General features: G+C 48.0%; 5 protein-coding genes across 5 annotated transcripts; 2 read left to right on the top strand and 3 right to left on the bottom strand.

Moving 5' to 3' along the window:
* The first annotated feature begins 909 nt into the window (after window positions 1–909).
* Window positions 910–2752, top strand: F4812DRAFT_428940 (uncharacterized protein). Its single transcript, XM_047934227.1, has one exon. The coding sequence runs from the start codon at window positions 1551–1553 to the stop codon at window positions 2427–2429; it is 879 nt and encodes a 292-aa protein (XP_047790429.1). The 5' UTR covers window positions 910–1550; the 3' UTR covers window positions 2430–2752.
* A 1696-nt stretch (window positions 2753–4448) lies between these two features.
* On the bottom strand, window positions 4449–7326 carry F4812DRAFT_391246 (uncharacterized protein). Its single transcript, XM_047932119.1, has 2 exons — window positions 6726–7326; window positions 4449–6653 (listed from the first exon to the last, which is right to left on the bottom strand). Exons 1-2 carry the CDS (start codon window positions 7074–7076, stop codon window positions 4614–4616), a joined length of 2391 nt encoding a protein of 796 aa, XP_047790428.1. The 5' UTR covers window positions 7077–7326; the 3' UTR covers window positions 4449–4613.
* A 242-nt stretch (window positions 7327–7568) lies between these two features.
* F4812DRAFT_428932 (TRP-domain-containing protein) lies at window positions 7569–11267 on the bottom strand. The gene is made up of 2 exons (XM_047934226.1): window positions 8354–11267; window positions 7569–8303 (listed from the first exon to the last, which is right to left on the bottom strand). The coding sequence occupies exons 1-2, from the start codon at window positions 10561–10563 to the stop codon at window positions 8270–8272; spliced, it is 2244 nt and encodes a 747-aa protein (XP_047790427.1). The 5' UTR covers window positions 10564–11267; the 3' UTR covers window positions 7569–8269.
* A 2366-nt stretch (window positions 11268–13633) lies between these two features.
* F4812DRAFT_459392 (P-loop containing nucleoside triphosphate hydrolase protein) lies at window positions 13634–14505 on the bottom strand (the record flags this gene model as incomplete). The annotated part of the gene is made up of 2 exons (XM_047937536.1): window positions 13634–14263; window positions 14314–14505. The coding sequence occupies 2 exons, from the start codon at window positions 14503–14505 to the stop codon at window positions 13634–13636; spliced, it is 822 nt and encodes a 273-aa protein (XP_047790426.1).
* Window positions 14506–15590: 1085 nt separating this feature from the next.
* Window positions 15591–18860, top strand: F4812DRAFT_391088 (uncharacterized protein). Its single transcript, XM_047932118.1, has 2 exons — window positions 15591–16914; window positions 16964–18860. Exons 1-2 carry the CDS (start codon window positions 16026–16028, stop codon window positions 18607–18609), a joined length of 2535 nt encoding a protein of 844 aa, XP_047790425.1. The 5' UTR covers window positions 15591–16025; the 3' UTR covers window positions 18610–18860.
* The last annotated feature ends 28 nt before the right edge of the window (window positions 18861–18888 follow it).

Genomic DNA, 18888 nt, shown 5'->3' with positions numbered 1-18888 from the left:
ATCTTGAATCTAGGTAGACTCGATCGCTCTTGATGCTATACCCACAAAGCCGCAAGATAGATGGCTTGCATGGTGGATGCAAGCGGCCGAAAAGCTTCGACTAGGCTGCGGCAGAAAGGGGGGTCAATGCCGACATTCGGGTATCCGCAGCGTGGAGAAAGTTGACGCCTTGGAAGCGGTGAAACTGGCACACATTCTCCACGCGGAGAACCGGGCAATAACGAGCTCCAACAAAGATTAAACATGTGGGATAGGGAAGGAGAGGATGAACAAAGGCCGCATGCCGTGGCATTGTCCACCAGCATCCACACCTCCATCAACTAGAAGTGAACTAGAATCGAGTCTTGACCTTTCTCAGTGTTAATTGGCATCGGACCGAGCCTCATGGCCGGAAAAGTCAGTTGTACTTGTGTACCTAGCGTACTCGTGCTCGACGAGCAAATCGCGAAAACTCGTTAGCTAATGGATATGCTAAGAGAAGGGGAAGGAGAAGAAGTTTGTCTAGAAGCCTATCGTGTGGAGCCATAGAGAAACGCCGGCGTGAGGAGCTTTCAGCCCTCTTTGCAGCTAAACTCGTACCATGTAAGGATTAATAATTTGTGCAGTCTGGCAGTTCAGCCAGGTCTGGCACTAAAATGAGTGATTAAAACAGGTACCTTTGGTAGGCACCTGGGTACATAACCTGAAGCTCGCTTTTTCAAGGGGCCGCACTAATCCTATTGGCTCGTTTGTCGATGGCACAAGCTAACGTCAGCGGTACCTTGCATGAAAAGCGAGGTATCAATCAGGTACGCCCCAGTAAATACACTACCTAGCCCTAGCGCCCTAGCGCCCTAGCTGACCCGTGCTGACAACCCTCAGACCCTCCATTAGCCACGTTGAACCCGCTCCGATCCGAAGCATCTGATTGGATGGACTGTTCCAAATGGGAGAAAGAGCATCTGGGAGCTAATATGTAGTATATACCTTAGGTACCTAGGTACTATACGCTACATAGTATGTAGTAATGTACATCAGGCAGGAACCCTGTTCTGATTTTGTTCTTGCTTTTTGTTCCTTGTTGTCCTGCTGTCCGGGCTGTCTTGTCTTTTCTACTTCCCCCCCCCTTGTCTTTCTCTGCGGCCGCCACGAGATGTTGTCCCGTCTCTCCCCCTGCTAAATAAATAACTGCCCTCACATTCCTTTTCGTTTTGGACAATTTTCTGATTCCTCTCTTTTCAACTCCTCCAGAGTCCAGAGTCTATAGTCCACGCAAACAATATATCGCTCATTCTTTTCCAGGAGCAGTGCTCACTGACTACGTTCCTTCTTGGTGCAACTGCTTCGACACACTCATTCTTGAAGGAAGAGACTCGAAATCGATACTACTCAATCCTTAACTGCAAATTTTACAACCACACAAGGACAGCAAGTTTTTTTTTGTTTGTTCAGCAAAACTTGACACGCTTTTGAAGATATATTCCCTTCCGGCTGGATCCCCCTTGATTTACATCGCACAACATTGGTTTTGTCTTCCTGAAGATATATTATAGCAGTTAACACTATCCAATATGAAGACCGCAACTATTGCCGCTGCTTTTCTGGCCTCAGTCGCCGTTGCTCAGCCTCATGGTCACAAACGTCATCACCATGAGAAGCGAGAACTAGTTACTGAGTGGGAAACCGTCTGGGAAACGGCTACTGTCGTCATTGATGATGACTCTACTCAAACAATTCCCCCGTCGCCTCAGGAGACAAGCTCAGACAATCCTGCCCAGTTCTTTGAGACCCCTACCTACAGCGCCAGCAGTGTTATTGAGACCCCCACGGTTGAGACTCCTACTGTTGTCGAGACTCCTACTGTCGAGACTCCTAGGGTTGAACCTTCGACGCCAACTACTACCTTCATCAGCATTACCCAGCCTACCTACCAGGCTCCCTCTCCAACCACCACAAGCACATATGAGGCAGCCCCTACTCAACAGACTACGGAAACCCCTGCTGCGCCACCGACCAGCACCTACGTTGCTGCCCCCCCGGCATCTTCAAGCAGCTCCGGCGGTAGCTCCGGCGGCAGCACCGGTAGCTCCGGAATTCCGTACGGCAAGAAGTTTGACGGCGAAATCACCTATTACAATGCTGCCCTGGGCGCCTGTGGTTATGAAGATGTAGGCAAGGATGACTCTGAGAACATCGTCGCTATCCCTAAACAGTTCTGGGACAACATCAGCACGGCGACCAGCTACGGTATCGACCAGCCCGCGCATCCCCTTTGCGACAAAACCATCACGATCACTGCCTCCAACGGCAAGACCACCAAGGCTAAGATTCGTGACCGCTGCGACGGCTGTGTCAACCTTGCCATCGATGTTACCCCCCACACCTTCCTCGACCTCTTCGACTCTCTGGATGGTGGTCGTCTCGAGTGCTCCTGGACCATCGACGAGTAAATCTAAGACGCTCATTTACGCATTTCCCGGCTCTTAGTTGCCGCGCCGGATCATATACCAGACACCAAAAAAAATAAATTGTTTTTCTGTTTCTTGGGCTACTTGCGCGGCGAAAAGCACGGGGATAGCATGGGTCCCTTGACGACGAACGGGCACTTAAAAAAAAGGCCTTGATGACGATATTCTTTTCTGAAACGGTGGCGTTTTTTATTGGACGCCGCTGTCAATTATACGAAGGGGAAAAGCGTTGGGCGCTTATTACCAGGATTGGTTGGTTGGTAACTAGGTGTTAGCAACACCTCTAGGAGGTTTACACATTTTTGGTACCTTTTTTTTTTTTTTTTTTTTTTTTTTCTTCAAAAGCTCCGATCTATCTACCTTGATGGCCGGAAGTTTAAATTCGGATATAGACTTCTGATTCTTCTGTATATATTGACAGATTTGGAAAGAAAAGAAAAAAGATCTGATACGATCAGGAATGGAAAATGGGTTTATCAATCTATCTAAACTTTGGATTTTATGTTATTTCTTGCTGTGACTTTGAAATAACGACATGACAGGTACCTAACTGTCTAACTCTATAGGCGGATGTGTCCCCATTCCCAATCAAGATTCGGGCTTTGCGCATGGAAACAGCCTTCAAGTTGTTTCGATGATGCGTACCTAACCTAACCTAAGATAGATACTTATACGGTAGTACCAAGTCGCTGGGTCGTGCCAAGTGTGGAATAGAGGTAAGGAAGTGGGGAGATGCCGAATCTCGTATACGACGACATGTGTGCCCACTGCTCACTGGTGTATGCTCCACCGAGGTACGCATTTACTACCCAGGTATTAGGGCATGGCATCACGACGAAGATAATAAATACCTAAGGCACCTACATAACTCGAGGCACAATACACATTACATTAGGTACGCTTAGGTAGCAAGCAATGCCACACACTCTGCTCAACTATTATTCGCCGCGGCATGATAGTCTGAAGTTTGAACCCTTGCCTGGAAACCTCCGCACGGCCGTAGTGTACTTCTCTCGTCCCTTCTGGATAATTATCCAATTTCGTATCGTATCCGTGGCGCAGCGCTCGGAGATTACAGTTTACATGCTCTCTTATGTCTACACTACACTACGTAAGTACCTGTAGTTACCTAACCCGTATGGATTAGTATGGACGTCTATCTGTATTTCACATGTATGTGTGTATGTATGTATGGTATGATACGGATTACGAGCTGGGGCTTTGACCCCCTTTGAAATGGGTAGTATACGCACGGTCTAGTGTAGCTTTGATTATTTGCCTGGAGGCTGGAGTAGGTATGAGTACCTAAAGTAAATAGCCTATCGCAATCGCTGGTTAACTCGCAGTGCTATCCACCGATGATTTGATCTTGGTTGCTGTGGTCCTATGGATTGCATTAGCTGAAGCAATGGCCATATATATACACTAGGTACGCAGCGGAAGCATGGGCCTCTTTGATAATACAAAATGGAATCCAATAGGTAAGATATAAGCGGGTACAGATGATAGTACGAAGTGGAAAGTAGTAGAGTAAAGAAGACCAGAGCGTGATTATCGTCTAGGCGAAGACTTTATAAAGTAGAGCATACCTCCACATATATGCCCTATACATACCACTTGTAGCATAGATTTACTAGTACAGCCACTCCATACAGCTTTATAGCTTTCCTATTAAGATAGGAGTGCCATTAGGTACCTTAGGTAGGCAAATCCCTAAAGTAGGATGGTATATGTAGGTAGGTACAGGTAGATAATCAAGAGCACTTGACTGGGGGTAAATTGCTATCTTGTAGCTAAAAAAGACGAATAATAAGAGTATAAAAGGGCCCGACATCATTGACAAAATCAAGGCAATAATAATCAAACCTTTTTAGTTGAACTCGCTCTTATACTATATGTGCTTATAATCATGTCTTCGTTAATCCTACCTTCACCGTCCATTTCTATTTACCGGATAGATACCTACCCAGGTAAACATGTCAACATAACATACCTAAAGTAGACGCCCTCAAAAATACCTATTTAGCAACTTCATCGGGTATCCTTGGAAGATTCTAGTACTCGAACCCCCATCTATAGCTATAGCCATCCCGCCCAGTACCTACTTAGATTTAATCCAAGATCAAACGCTGTAAAACTAAGAAATATGTACCTAAGGTAACTAATTCATCGACCTAAGCTTAGCAATCCCTCGATATACCTCTTCGTATCCACCCCGATGCCTTGGGCGAGCCGACTAGCTCCATCCGCCCAACCGCCTCCTTCCGCGTACGAGCCGCTTAGCCCCCTAAGCCTCGTATGCTCGCCCGCTCGGCGGATGAGGAAGATCTCCTTGCTGACCTTGTTCCTAGGACGGCTGCTTCTGGGCTGGCTCTGGGAGCCAACACTGTCTGTCGATCCGCTATGCCGTAGGCTATCGTTCTGGCTTGCTTCTGAAGAATCGGGCGGTGGTAACGGGGTGCGGGCGCCATCTTTCTCCAATATGCGCGTCCATACGATCCACCAGCCACGGGTTGTTCTGCAAGTGCGTTCCAGCTCCGATGGATTTGTTGACGTTGATATATATGCGTTGAGCATTTGATTATGAGTATTTACCGCTTCTGCCCGAGACCAGACTAGTTGCGTATTTTGTACCATCTGAATTGGCGAAGGTATGCTGGGGATGGTAGAATGAATTGTCATGGCTTCCGGATCCCATACAAGGTCAAAAATATGAGAACCTACCGGCCCCACGTCCGGCCTTCCCGGGCGATAGGCCGTCGACGTCGCCAAGGGTTTCCGAAGCGGCGCAAGCTGATAGTGTAATGACCTATACAACTCACCCCACGCTAACGAGTCTGTCCTGTTCCGAAACAGGAATGCATAAATGAACGGTTTGTTCACGTAGACTACTATGCGAACCTTTTGCGATTTGTTAAGGTCTTGGTTGTCAAATTGGGAAGCGGCCTCTAGAGACCCTTGGCCAAGCTCAGTAGTAGATCGCTCACGATCTTGGTTTCCGATATCTCTCGTTATTTCGTTTTCTGGCCGATTTGCATTTTCCAACTCTACAGTAAGAGTCCGAAGCAAGATTCTAGAATTATGCCTGATATCTTCTGACGAATCATCCGATTGCCCCATGTTCTCATCATGCTCGGTATGATCGGCTTCCTCGACGTTACCAAGAAGTCCTATAAGATAATGACCGGAATTCGTACTTGGAGCTTTTGAGGAACGATGGGAATCGCTCTGCGCTTTGTCCCCAGGTATGTCTCCGGGCACTACTCCATCTTGCCCCGTACTTTCTCCTCCAGAGCCGCCTAGTGTCCAATGTATACCATAGCCCATCTTAAGGTAGTTCATAAACCGATTAACCCCACCTTCATCACCTGTCTCTTCAGTCGGTTTTGGCGTTACTGATTCAGGCTCTTTGGCATCCGTAGTGTCTTTTTGTGTACTTTGAGCGTTTGGGCTTACTGGCTTGTTCGTTTCTGGAGCATTCGTAGGTTTCGCGCCGATATTTTTAGCCGTTTTCTGGGTTGGTTTTTTCGGCTTCTTGGCCTGGCGTGTTGAAGACGGACTATCTCTGACACCATACGCGTCTTCTCCCCACATGTAGAGGTCTTCCATCCAGTAGGCAACGTCGCGTACCGATTTCCTCGATAGAGCCCCTACACCCAGGAAAATAGCGCCATCCTCCGCTCCCGGCTCTTCTCCGGCGCCGAGCCACTTTGGAGCCGATTCTTCAACCTCTTTGTAATCTTCATCTGCGTCGGCCTCGGAAGGACCGAACTTGGATACAATCAAGTCAATCAGGCCTTCTGTTCTATCAACAAGTCCTTCAAGGACTTCTCTTTCGCCGCTTCCGCGTTCCTCCTCCCCAACGCCAATGCCAAGTTCGCCGCAAGCAGCGATCTTAATCCCGCCAAACATGCTAGTAATAGGGTTACCGTGCAGTATGACGTCCCACGTAGACAGATACAAATCCCAGTATCGGCCTAATATGCTAACGAATTTAGACCGTCTTAACCGAACGAATAAAGCACTTAGAGATGCAGCATGATGTAGCAAAAAGATGGAATGGGCGCGAAGGAGATCTTGCATCAACAGAGCAGCTGGTTTGAGTTCCCGGGACGAATATTCGACATTTTCAGACGCATCATCTTTTTGATTCGACGAGGGTGCCCCGAGTCTCGGTGGCAGGGGTAATTTGGTCAAGTCAATAGACTGTACAGACATTATCAGCTTGTGTCTGAGGTAAAGAAGATGAAAGGGGGGGGATGAAGTGGTTCCGCTTACAGCTAATATCCACCAACCAGGCTCCAACTCATGCAGCACGACACGACTCTTCTCGGTCTCTATGGTATCGACGGGCTGACCATTGGCGAACCCACGGCTGAACTCGACCATGCCCTGCGCTAGGCCAATCTGCCTCAACCGCTCGTTCCGCTCCTCTTGAGAAATACTGTCGGTGGGCTTACCACGCGAACGGTGCCGTCGTTTCTTAAACTGGGTATTCACGGAAGCGTAGTAGACGATCTGATCGTCCATAGTCTCGTCGGTAGGGCCTAGGGAGGGGTTGAAGATTGCGAGGAAGCCCAGCTGGGCTGGTACGACGGTCGCAGGAGGGGGGGAGATAGAAGTCGCCATTGCGAAGTCGGTTTCGCTATGTTATAACATCGGAAGATGAATGATATTTGTCAAGGTGCGGCACCGCAAAGACGGCCATAGCAGATCAACATGGCGCGCGTAGGAATGGTAGAGCAGGTTGAAGAACCCCAATTGAAGATTGCAGGTGTCGAAGTTAGATCTCGGAACGAACCGCGGAGGCTATGTCATAGAAGAAGAATCATTGTAATATCGTTGTTGATGTTGTAAAGGTAAGGTTACTGTACATGGTCCGCTAATAGTATAAATATAGGTAAGTACATGTTCCCTATCATGTGACAGGCTAGCTATATACCTGGGTACCTAGGTTAGATCAACTTCACCTAAGCATCCTTACCTAACCTTAGGTACCTTTAGCGTGGAGTTTGGCTAGGTACCTCTTAGTACCCCTTGAAAGCAGAGTTTTGATTGGCTTAAAGCGTAATCCAGTATTGTACAGCCATGGAGATACCGGCCGAACAAGGTAGGTATCGGCTCCTAATTCATTATCCTACAATCTTCTAACTTTCTCATACTACCTAGGTACCCTATGTAACTACTTGATGTTTCTTTTACGAAGACCACCGGTTATACGAACCCACTCAGATAGCATTGCACACTCAATCGTTAAAATGCGGTATTTATCAATTAGCTATTGACAAGCTTGCCGCCGTGTATACGGCGATCTATATTTGGTTCGGTAACCCCAGTACAAAAAAAAGATAAAAAAAAGGAAGAAAACCGTGACTCCTCAGCTCAGCTGTTCCCAGGAATTTCTTGGAAAATTCTGTCCCTCAGTGGGTTTCTCTGGGTGGTTATTTACACTTGGCAATTCGAGTTTGGTACAGCTGATGGAAAAAATATCGCATAAACGTCACATCCCTAACGACGCCTCCAGAATGCTTTTGACGCGCTGAACACCCTGCGTCATAAGACCGAGTTCCTTGTTACAAGTTTTGAGAACATAGGGAAAGGATATGTCGGTTGAGCTGCCGCTCTTACTAAGTGGCATTATCGGGTATCCGACGACCGCTTTATTTTTAAGTCGGAATCCTCTCGAAAAGAGTTTGTCCTCCTGTTTATACAGACCCAAGAAATTAACTCCGGCCCCGTTGTCATGATTGTATCTCAGTATGAATTAACATTCGGACTGTGTCCTGCTAATAGAATCCCCCCTCCGGCATTACAAATGTCACTCAGTGTTCGTAACCCGCACCTCGTTGCCACGGACTGCTTCTTGATTAGTTTCTACCCGCTACTAGTACTCAAAAGATGCTTACCTAGCATTGTTCTGTGCTCTGTATGAAGGAGGGCTACCACTGTGCCGATGTTGCAATGGTGCACCTGATCCATATGGGCTCGGAGCCCTAGGTGGGCCGCCAGAGGCCGGGAAGAGTGGCACAGAAGGGTCTACTGGGGAGTTAGACGTATTCGAGTTGCTACGACCATAAGGGTTGCTGGGGGCTCTTGTGGGAACTGTCAGGGTTGATGTGTCCGTACGGCGGCGCAACTCGGCAGAGGAAATCGACTCGTTATCGTCGTCTAGGTCTAAGCCGTGTTTATAACCCGCCTTATCACCGCGGGCCGTAGCAGCAAGGGCGTCTAATTCGGTAGTGCCTGTAAGTTGAGATTGTGACTTCATGAACGACGTTCGGTCGTCAGCCATAAACTGGTAACGACCATCGGGGTTCTTGCGATAGAAGACTAGCGTGGTTGATATGATCACCATGAGTAGGAGAATGGTGGCAAAAATAGCATTAAGGAAGAACAAAATCAGACCGATAACACCGTTGACCAATGCAGGCTGATTAAACACATCCGAGAAAATTAAAAGGAAAATGGCATTGATGAAGTTGACGCAGAAAATGGCAATGTTGAACGAGTTGGTGCTCTTGTCCATCCATGGCCGGAGTACACTGGCAGTAATCAGAGCGGCGGCTTCAATGAGAAGGAATCCAATAGCCTGAGCAGTGCTGTTACCTTGCGCAAAGGCGAGGAACATAGCCTTAGCCAGAGAGTATCCAAGAACCGGAATGATAAAGTAGTACGCAGAGGCACGAAACTGAACGTATAAGAATCCCCATTTGTTTAATGCTTGGGGATCGGAGAAGAGGATGTACGCGGGGTTCCTGTGCATAGCGACCGAACGGCGAGCGATTCTGATAACCTTCGAGGCTGCCCAACCTAGAGTGACGGTCATTCCAACAATGAAGAATACTGCTAGAACCACTTCGGCAGGCGAATCATTCTGCGTGAATTCCCAGAGACATAAGATGGCCATCTGAGGATAACCGATGAGAGTGAGTCGGAACAAAATACCCTTCAGAACGGTGAGCCACCCGTTGCGGAACTCGAGGAAAGTGTCACCTTTCATCCACTTCTGCTTAACAGCCAGTTCGCAGAAACCCTTGAATGCTGCGACAGCACCAATGGTGACGACGACAAACAGGCAGAAGAAAGTCAACCCAGTCATGAAAAGATTAGTCGTCTCGATACCGGCTCTGAATGCCACACGCTGGATACCATACACAAGGTAACTGCCTGAGCCCGTCATTACATTTCCACGCTTCATCAATGAGGTGGCACCTCGCGGGAGGAGGGCAGCCGAACGTCGGTACAGATCAACGGCGGAGTCAGGGAGGACCGAAAGAGCGCGCTTTTCTACTTGCACCGAGACGGTGGTTAAGGAGTCAAAGATAGTGGAAGGTGTGCCGCCGGTGGCTCGCTGATACCAGGTGAAGATGTCTTGCATGAAATCGACATTGATGATACCCATCGACCACTGGAAATCCTGGGTCCACGATTGAACAACAGGGGGCAAGTGGATAGCGGTTAGTCCAAGCATGGCCTGAGCTTGGAAGAAACTGAAGAGTGAAAGGGCACCCGACGCGATGTGGGCGGCAGCGTTAGAGTGACCAAGGCCGTTGATGATAGCCGAAGAGCAGAGTACTAAACCAGCGATGATAGCGAGAACCCATTTAACGGCAACTAGGTTGACCGTCTTACCATTCGAGATATCAGCTTCTACACAAGCCACGCTCTTCTGCGTATCAACCATCGTTAAGGTAACACGGACGGTGGCGTCTAAGTCGGGGAAGTTGTAGGCGATACTGGGAATCTGAGAAGCGGCTTCCTCGCCCACAGGTAAGTTGAACTTCAACGGAATCTTACCCGCAGTCATGGGACAGAGACCTGCCAACCCGAGCTTGCAAGGGTCGATAGTCGTCTCAATAATTTTGTAGCCATATGCTGAGATGTCGACATCGAAATTAACTTTTCCTTCAACGGATGATGTCGCGACGATATTCAAATAGGCTGTGTTATTATTCGGCGTGTAGACGACCTGGAAGAGACTGGCGGTAAATTGAGAATCCTCCTGACAATTATTCAAGGAATTCGAGGTGAGCATAGGCTCTGCGGCGATAGCGCCTGGGACGAGAGTCGCAAGCCCTGATAAGAGCGCGACTGATTTTATTGTCGACAACCACATGGTTGCTGTAATGTGATGTTGTATGTTGTAGTATAATCAAAGTTTTCTCTCTATCCTGAACAAATTCGGTTCCACGATATCCACTGCGTCGGCAATATTTCCCTTTGTCGATAGTTGTTATTCAACCACATTCGTAGGCGTGTCTAGGCGGTTTGTCGACAAAGAGAGGCTCGTTGATTGTTCCCAAACAAACGAGCGGGATCGGAAACCAATGGGGAAAGGGAGTAGTAAATCGGGGGTAGCGAGAGTAATCTATCGAGGGGGTCTTTTCTTCTTCTGGTTGATCGGTCACCTGTCCCGAACACTTCTACCTATCCTCCCTACGTAAAACGAGTGGCGTTGTGTGAAAAAGGGGGTTGGGAATTGAAAAAGGACCAGGAAAGAGGAAGTTTAACCCGTTCGCAGAAAGGGCCTTTCCTAGTATTATTTTACACCAACTAAGTCGATGATGTAGGAGAAATAATTAGTGGAGAGTTAGTGTAGAAGAAAGAGTTGAAGCGAGTGACTTGTCCTAAAGCATGGGAGGATTGTGTGTGCCCATTTCAAGGTGATGGGATGTAAAAGACAGGAAAAGCAAAGCGGTTTCGAGGTCGGCAGGGGGGGCAGAGAATGCGGGCATGTGGAATAAAATTGGGAGGTAACGCGTACAGACACAAAGGGGGCTAGTCATTTCCGTATTGATTAATTTTATTCCATTATCTAGACTACTCCTTCCTCATTTGTCTACCTATTAGTAGCATATCTTCTCACAGGAATGCGCCTACCGACGTGATACGTGCATGATTAAGTACCAACGTATGTACTTATTAGTATGTAGCCTGGATCTAACGGCACAAATATGTACATAGACAATACTTAGCGTGCTAACTTGCTGATACTTGCCCAGACTGGACTAAAAGGGTCGGCGCTTGGCTCCAAGACAAGTGCTAAGATTAACTTAAAAGCCTTTAAGACTTCCCATTTAGGTTTAATTCCAGATGAAAACTTACACAATAATAATTGGATAGCGTGCGTATCGTGCATCCGGTACTTGGAATTTATTCCAACCTCCCCCGTGATTCGGTCGCAAACTGACTTGGGGAAGGCAAGATCTGGAATTGTTGCATCATCGCGCATTGAATATCACTTGAATGGCGAAGACGGGTTTAAATAATTTAGAAACTATCCACACTTGAGCGCCTGCTGATCTGTGGTGACAACTTCTTCTCGATTAACGATAATTGAATCCATAGTACATACACTACTAGATTGACCAGACAGAGGTAGACTACCTCAAGTAGGTAGCGATTATCCCAAGTTTCGGTACCTTAGGTTAGGTAGAGACGATGTTCGAAACACGGGCTAGTTTTGGCGCCGCCAATGGCCTAATGCGAGCCAACCAGGGGTAAGCGTCCCGGGCGTCTCTAACATGCACTGCCACCAGACCCTCTTCCGGGCTCCTTAGCCAGCTAATGACTTACATACATGAGAACGCGTAATTCCTCCTGCTGAGCATGTATAAGCAGCTGGCTGGCTGGATGCTTCACTGGCCAAGGTCGATTTATTAAATTCTCGCCTTTCTTGGTGAGTAAGCGGGCGTCATTCAAAGAATCCGTACAAACGACATTCTAAATGGGTAAATGCCAAAACAAAGCAAATAAGCTAAAGGAATAAACTAATATAGAAGATACCTAATCAAACCAACAACATGCCTTTTTTTTTTTTTTTTTTTTTTTTTTCTCGCACTCCCTCGTATTTAATTACCTACCTTTCTCAAAGCTTACCATTAATCGCATCTTAAATTGTCTCCTCTCACCCACCAGTTTAGTTGAGGTTGAGTTGTACTGTGTACCTAAGCTAATACCACATCGACGTCTAGTTGGCATAGGTGTTGCGTCTGTTGAGGTATTCTTTTTTTTTCTTGTGCCTCATCTCTCGTGTTAGCTGCATTGGATAAGCGACCGGTCGAGCCGTGCATTGCTGATCCAGCTGATCGCATTCTAGGAGGAGGTGTCTAACTAGATTTTTGCTCCTGCAAGATGTCGTCATCCGCTTCCTTGTGTCTCGTAGCAACCGAATTTCCCATGGACATGAGCAGCTTAGGTTAGGTACCTACTAATGATATGCATTAGGTACCTTAGGTCGGGTATCTACTATGGACAGCAGATGTGGATGCAAGAAGTATATATATCGAGTTGTTATCTAAAGTTTCTTTAGGCGATGAGGTCCATTTTATTTATTTATTTCGACGATAATAACTCCAGACTCCAAAAAAAAAGAAAAACTGAAATTCCTTGGCATCTGAGATCTCTCTACGGCGTGGTATTGTATTTGCCGGATTAGTATTACGCTATGTCGCAGCCGAGTGATCCATGCTAATTACCTGAGCTATAAATCTTCCCGCATAAAAATTATACAGATTCCCGGGCCCTACCAGTCCAGATTTCATAGTGACCCTAATGCAGTGCATTCACTACCTACATCTGCAAACGCCTTAGAAGTACTTAGAGGTACTTAGGTTATATTCGTCTTATCCCTCCAATTCGTTTTCGCTTTTTCGTACACTTTTCGTATTTACCAGCTTGACCTAAGGTTAGAGCACTGTACCAAACTTACATGTATTCCTTATTATTAGGTAGGAGCAGCAACATTTGTTATCCCTTCATTTCGACTATATTTCAATAGATCAGAGTTAATAGGTTATACCTGTTAGGCGCATACCTACCTAGTATTTAATGTTTGATAGGAGGTAGGTACCTAGGTACCTAACATTTTATTTACAACATTGCTGATACCTAGGTATGAGCCTCTAGACCGTCGCCGTATTAAAGAGAGCTTTATATATATTCATGTTAACTTGTTGAAGACTGGATTGCACAGCTATAATATATGCAAGCTTTGCGAATTTGCACTCAAGATTTCGTTCAAGTTGCAGCATCAATTACTTATTATCCTTAGCCAAAGCATTGACAGAAAAAGTCGATATTATATCCAACTATCCACTAGGATAAGACAAGACGACGGGTTTAACAATTATCCATCATGAGGTAATGAGGTAGGGAAGCCTATCGAAATGAAGGGAACCATAAACTTAACAGGGACTTGACGCTTTACGATCTCCTGCTCTTCGTTGAAACCAAGGTCGAGTCCACGATCTCCATCCTGTTACCCCCTTCAAAGAAGCAATATCAATAGAGCGCTGCTTCGCGTCGATAGAAAGTCTTTCTGCTTCTTCTTTCCTCTGATGGTTGAGCCACTTCAGCTTGAGGACCTCCCTCCCCAACTGGGGAAAGATCCTGTTGACATTATCGCCGGTCTTGGCTGAGGTCTCAAGGAACGCACATCCCAGCCCAAAGCTTGCTGCGAGCTTACGGCCCTCAGCCCAAGAAACCTCCCGCTGCTCGTCCTCGCAGTCGGAGTTGGTTCCTACGAGCATGAGACCATACATCCGTGTCTCCCCGACCATATCGCGGATATGGTTGTAGACATCTTGGAGGAGGGTAAAAGACGACCTCGATTTGACGCTGTATACTAGGACAACAGCCTCCGTGATCTGTATAGCTTGCGTGAGCTGCTCCTCACTGGATAGATGCCGAGAAGGAAGTTCTAAAGCATTAAGGATGTAAGTTTGGTCCTCAATGCTTATGGTGTGGCGGTAACCTCGTTCTGGCTCGTCGGGTTTGGATAATCGATCCTCTTCAGCAAATGTGCCACAGCAGAACTATTCCATCGTTAGAAGACAAGGCGGCATGATATTCCGGATACCATTACCTTTTCTAGAAGCGATGTCTTCCCACAACCCTTGTCTCCTAGAACGAGGAACATGAATTGTCCTACATGTCTTTCCGGTGGAGGTAATCCTTCATAATCGCCGTCATCCTCCTTATCGTTCGCTACCCAAGCAAGCAAGGCTCGGAAGTATCGAATCTCTTCTTCGCTCCAGGTAGACTCGGATTCGCTCATTTCGCTGGAAAAAAACCCATGCGGAGGACATAAAAAAGACAATGTCATGTTCGGGTGAGAACCACACACCAGCTAAATATATGCAACGAGGCATTCGTGGATTACAATACTACGGAAAAGCATAGTACAGCTACGAGAATCGGCATATCCTGTGATGCCTTACAACAGGCCCCTTCAATTCTGCATAATGTTACAGAGATCACCTCGGTGCGACGAAGAAGTCACAAAGATCGGAAGCGAAGACGTTTAAGGTAATCGACTGCTATCTTCACTGCATTACCCGACATCAATATCTACCTAAGGTAGATGAAGGCGTCACCAGCTGCTATCGGGCGATGACAGAACCAATCTAGTTATAGGTAATTCCCGAGGCGCATTGAATAGTGCATTTCATTGCTTACTTGCGTGCATGCACCCATCTCATGTGGATGGTATCTTACTCAGTTACTCCGTACTAACGTCATTCTCGGGATCATATACTGTATCTAATAAGTGTTTGCTCGAAGTTCTCTTCTCAGACTTGACTGCGACGTCTCACATTCTTATTGAACACTTGCCAGTTGCAAACGAAACTAAGACTTCTCATTCCTTTATTTTTGGGGGGCGGCTAGACTATCAATCATGGCGCTTCCCACTGACCAATCTTTAGCCGTTCAGCTTCGATTGCTAGTTCCGCTTCTAGTCGGTGCGGCTGTGAAAGCTGGACATAAACTGGGGACTCACCAGGATACGGAATCCATGACAGGTATGATGGCTTGTCTGACCCCAACTTAGCTTCTTAGTATTTCCCTTCTGTTATCTGGCAAGCAAGCTTGGTCCACAGCTGGAGCTGGCGTCTTGTTGCTTGGCTCGCCCGACTTGCTTGTTTGCTTGCTTGTTTAACAGGTTACCTATTATTAGTGGCTGAAAATGGTTGAATTAGGTGAGGTACCTATTGCTGGAAGATGGGCTTTGCAAATATTTCTTGCGTCCGTTTAGATATTCTCGTTCCCTTGTCTGTAGCGCGCTTCTTCTGTACGTGATCACGTACTAAGTTAACAGAATCCGGTATAACTTCATAAATACGATAACGGGCTGAGATAGCACATATCTAGGTACCTACCTAATTTACTGGCCTTTTTGTAAGGAAACTAGTCTATTCTCACGATATTGGGCCTTGATTACATCCTACGAATGCACGGTGCGTAAATCCGAAGAAACGAATAAGGACACGGCATTTGCAAGCAAACAGTTGAACTAAATTGGGCCTCAAGTTTCCAGAAGGCCGATCTACTTAGTCTAATAGATCCTACTCGCGGAGTTGTCATTTGGGCTCGAATGAGGGCAACTTGCGGGTTTACTACGGAATGATCTCTTCAACGATCTGTGATCCAGAGGTAATTCCAGATCTGTGAAGCGGGAACACAGAGCACAGAGCCACCGCATCGCCGCTCGTTTCAACAGTCGAAAGTGGTGTAAGATACCTACCTAAGTAATCTAGTACAATTCCATTATCGCTCGACGATAACGCGACCGTGGGCATGGCCTATAATAACCGTTTCCAATTTATGCCCCGGCAACCCTCACACCACCTGAACCACAAAGTCTCCGATCTGTCGGACAGCCCGTACAACGATGAGACATCCACTGAGATTAGGGGCCGGGAGTCCCTCGTGTCACTCCAGTCCGCCTACGAATCTTCATCATTAGACGTGCCGTCAGATGGGAATGCCTATGGGTCAAGTTCGTCTTGGTCACTACCCTTTGTTGGATCTGGATCTGGAGGTGGAGGTGGAGGTGGGGGATACCAACCTGTATCCCCGCCCAGCCATTCCAACTCGACCTTTGAGCGTTACAAGAGCGTTCGTGTTAAACCTCAAGATACAATTCATGAAGATGAGAGCATCGATATGTCTCTGCTCCGCGCAGCCGCGCCACTCGGATATTCTGGTTCGCACGATCCTGTCCCTAGCGATGAACCGGCAATCGATTTATCCTCCTTCTCCGGACCTATGGGCGCCGAAGACGAAGAATTCGTCAAGTCGCTACAAGCGAAGGAAGCCAAGGGATACTTAACCGGAGGTTTAGGGGAAGGGATGAGCCCGGCAGCAACGCTCAAGCAAGAACAGCTTCTAGCAAGCTCTCCATCTCTTAAGCGGAGCTTTACTCGGTCATTTTCTAGGAAGAGCAAGCCTAATTCAAAGTCGAGAGCCGGGTTGAAGGAGTTGGGTCAGAATGAGGCGAATAGGAGGGGGGATGTGATAGAGGTCATCATGGAAGAGCCTGCAGACTTGAGTACGATGGTCGGACCAAATATCGTTGGGTCTGATCCGAATCGTCGGTATTCGCAACTCCCAAGCCAGGAGATGAAAACGGAGGTGTTTTACCCACAACCTAATTGGAAACCATTTTCCATGAGATGGCCGTACAGTGAGTACGTTACGCCACCATCAGCCTATATTACTGACCCTTGTAATAGTGACTGGCTTAATTCTACTATCCGTTGGCCTTGCCATTGCCCAGGAGATTCTCTTTCAGAAGTCCACCGAAGCTCCCCTCATTAAATTCCACAACGCCACGGATCTGGGCCCTGGCTATTATTTCATCTTCAAATTCGTCCCCACGATAATCACCGTTACTTATGGCGTGTTATGGCAGAACACAGACTTCGAAGTTAAGCGACTTGAGGCCTTTTATCAGTTATCTAAAGAAGGGGGTGCCCTAGCAGCGGAGTCCATCAACGTCGACTATATCACCTTGTTCAACTTCACCCGGCCGTTCCGGGCCCTGCAGCGGAAACACTATGCGGTGGCCACCTCGTCCTTGGCAACTCTTCTTGCCATATCCCTGGTCCCCACTCTCGGCGCGGCGGCGCTGGTCGTGGGGCCGGATCGGCAGATACGGCTCTCAAACCCTGATGTCGAGAAAACTATCACTATAAGTCCTATCCTATCCCGTCTCCTTACCATGACTTTTTTTGTCATCGCAATGCTGGGATGCGTGCTATTTTATCAGCTTAACAAACGGCGCTCGGGCCTGCTCTCGGACGTCAAGGGGATCGCGGGGCTAGCGTCGATGGCTGTAGTCAGCCATATCATGATGGACTTCAAGGACATGGACGTCGCTAAGCCGCAGGAAATTCACCACAAACTCAAGCATCGGAGGTACGCGCTGCGCAACTCCTCCCTGGTCCCTGAGGATTTTGATCAGGTGTCTCCGCTAGCCAGCGACAAATACAAGGATGCGCACCTACCAGAGAACCCGCATCCGCTCATGCTGCGCGCTGAGGGCTGCATACCCTTCATCATCGGGGTGCTGGCATTCCTGGGCTTTATCCCGGTGTTCTTGTTTACGCCGGCTAGCGTGCTGACGCACAAAGCGCCTTGGGCCGTTACTTTGCTGGCGGTTATTATCAAGCTTAGCTGGGGCAGCCTGGAGACGGCGATCCGTATGATGGAACCTTATTACATCCTCTCGAAGCGCCACGCGCCAGCCAATACGCTGACTCTCGATTACACAGCCATGCCGTTCGCCGTGGTAGCCGTGCGTGCGCTTTTCAACCGGCACTGGATGGTGTTCCTCGTCGGGTGGGGCACCATCATGGTAGAAGCGCTTACGATCTTCGTCACGAGTCTCGCGACGGTCGAGGGCCGGGACTTCTTGGAGATATTGAGCAAGGCGGAAGACCACAGCGAGGAGCTAGGCGACGACGGGTTCCTGCAGGAGGGGGTGGGGTCTGGCTCGGAGACGGTGCTCTCATTCACGGTGTCGCTCGCGCTGACGGTCGTCATCCTCCTCTACCTATTCGTCGTGGCGACGGCCATTTTTATCCGTCGGCGCCACCGGTTCCTGCCGCGGCAGCCGAGCACGATCGCCAGCGTGCTCGCGTTCGTGCACCAGAGCAAGATGCTGTACGACTTCGTGGGCACGGCCAAGTTCACCAACGCCCAGATGCGCGCGCGGCTCGAGGGCCTGGGCAAGACGTACGGCCTCGGCTGGTTCTCGGGTCGGGACGGATACGTGCATTGTGGAGTCGATGAGGAGGAGCTGAGTGGGAATTACAAGCATGGCGTTGACTTCTCGCAGGGAAATAAGCCGTGGCTTACTGAGTGGCAGGTCTTCTAGGCTGCGTAGGACGACCTCGCAATTTGCTTCCAATACAGCTATCTAACTTACATTCCTGCCATGCATGGTCTTTAACTTGAGAGTTGTTTTTATCCGTCCGAGGTCACGATGGTTTTGATGTGCTAGCCGTATTTATTACATGGTGTAGATGTCAGCCCTTACAGGCATCCTTGTTATTACCTCTCTAAGCAACCACATGTATACGAATACCCAAACCCACGGATAAGTTCGCATCCTTACTAGACAGGCAGCATTGGAAAGCGAGATTGCGAAATGGCT

This window comes from Daldinia caldariorum (assembly GCF_022478825.1).
Source record: "Daldinia caldariorum strain CBS 122874 unplaced genomic scaffold F4812scaffold_8, whole genome shotgun sequence".
NCBI classification, from domain to species: domain Eukaryota; kingdom Fungi; phylum Ascomycota; class Sordariomycetes; order Xylariales; family Hypoxylaceae; genus Daldinia; species Daldinia caldariorum.
The sequence above is the reverse complement of the archived record's forward strand: the minus strand, read 5'-3'. Positions and strand labels throughout refer to the sequence as shown.

Coding starts and splice junctions, on each gene's coding strand:
- F4812DRAFT_428940 (XM_047934227.1), top strand. CDS start 1,551: ATGAAGACCGCAACTATTGCCGCTGCTTTTCTGGCCTCAGTCGCCGTT.
- F4812DRAFT_391246 (XM_047932119.1), bottom strand. CDS start 7,076: ATGGCGACTTCTATCTCCCCCCCTCCTGCGACCGTCGTACCAGCCCAG. Junction 6,654..6,725: donor CTGGTTGGTGGATATTAGCT/GTAAGCGGAACC, acceptor ATGTCTGTACAG/TCTATTGACTTGACCAAATT.
- F4812DRAFT_428932 (XM_047934226.1), bottom strand. CDS start 10,563: ATGTGGTTGTCGACAATAAAATCAGTCGCGCTCTTATCAGGGCTTGCG. Junction 8,304..8,353: donor AGAGCACAGAACAATGCTAG/GTAAGCATCTTT, acceptor ATCAAGAAGCAG/TCCGTGGCAACGAGGTGCGG.
- F4812DRAFT_391088 (XM_047932118.1), top strand. CDS start 16,026: ATGGCCTATAATAACCGTTTCCAATTTATGCCCCGGCAACCCTCACAC. Junction 16,915..16,963: donor TTCCATGAGATGGCCGTACA/GTGAGTACGTTA, acceptor CCCTTGTAATAG/TGACTGGCTTAATTCTACTA.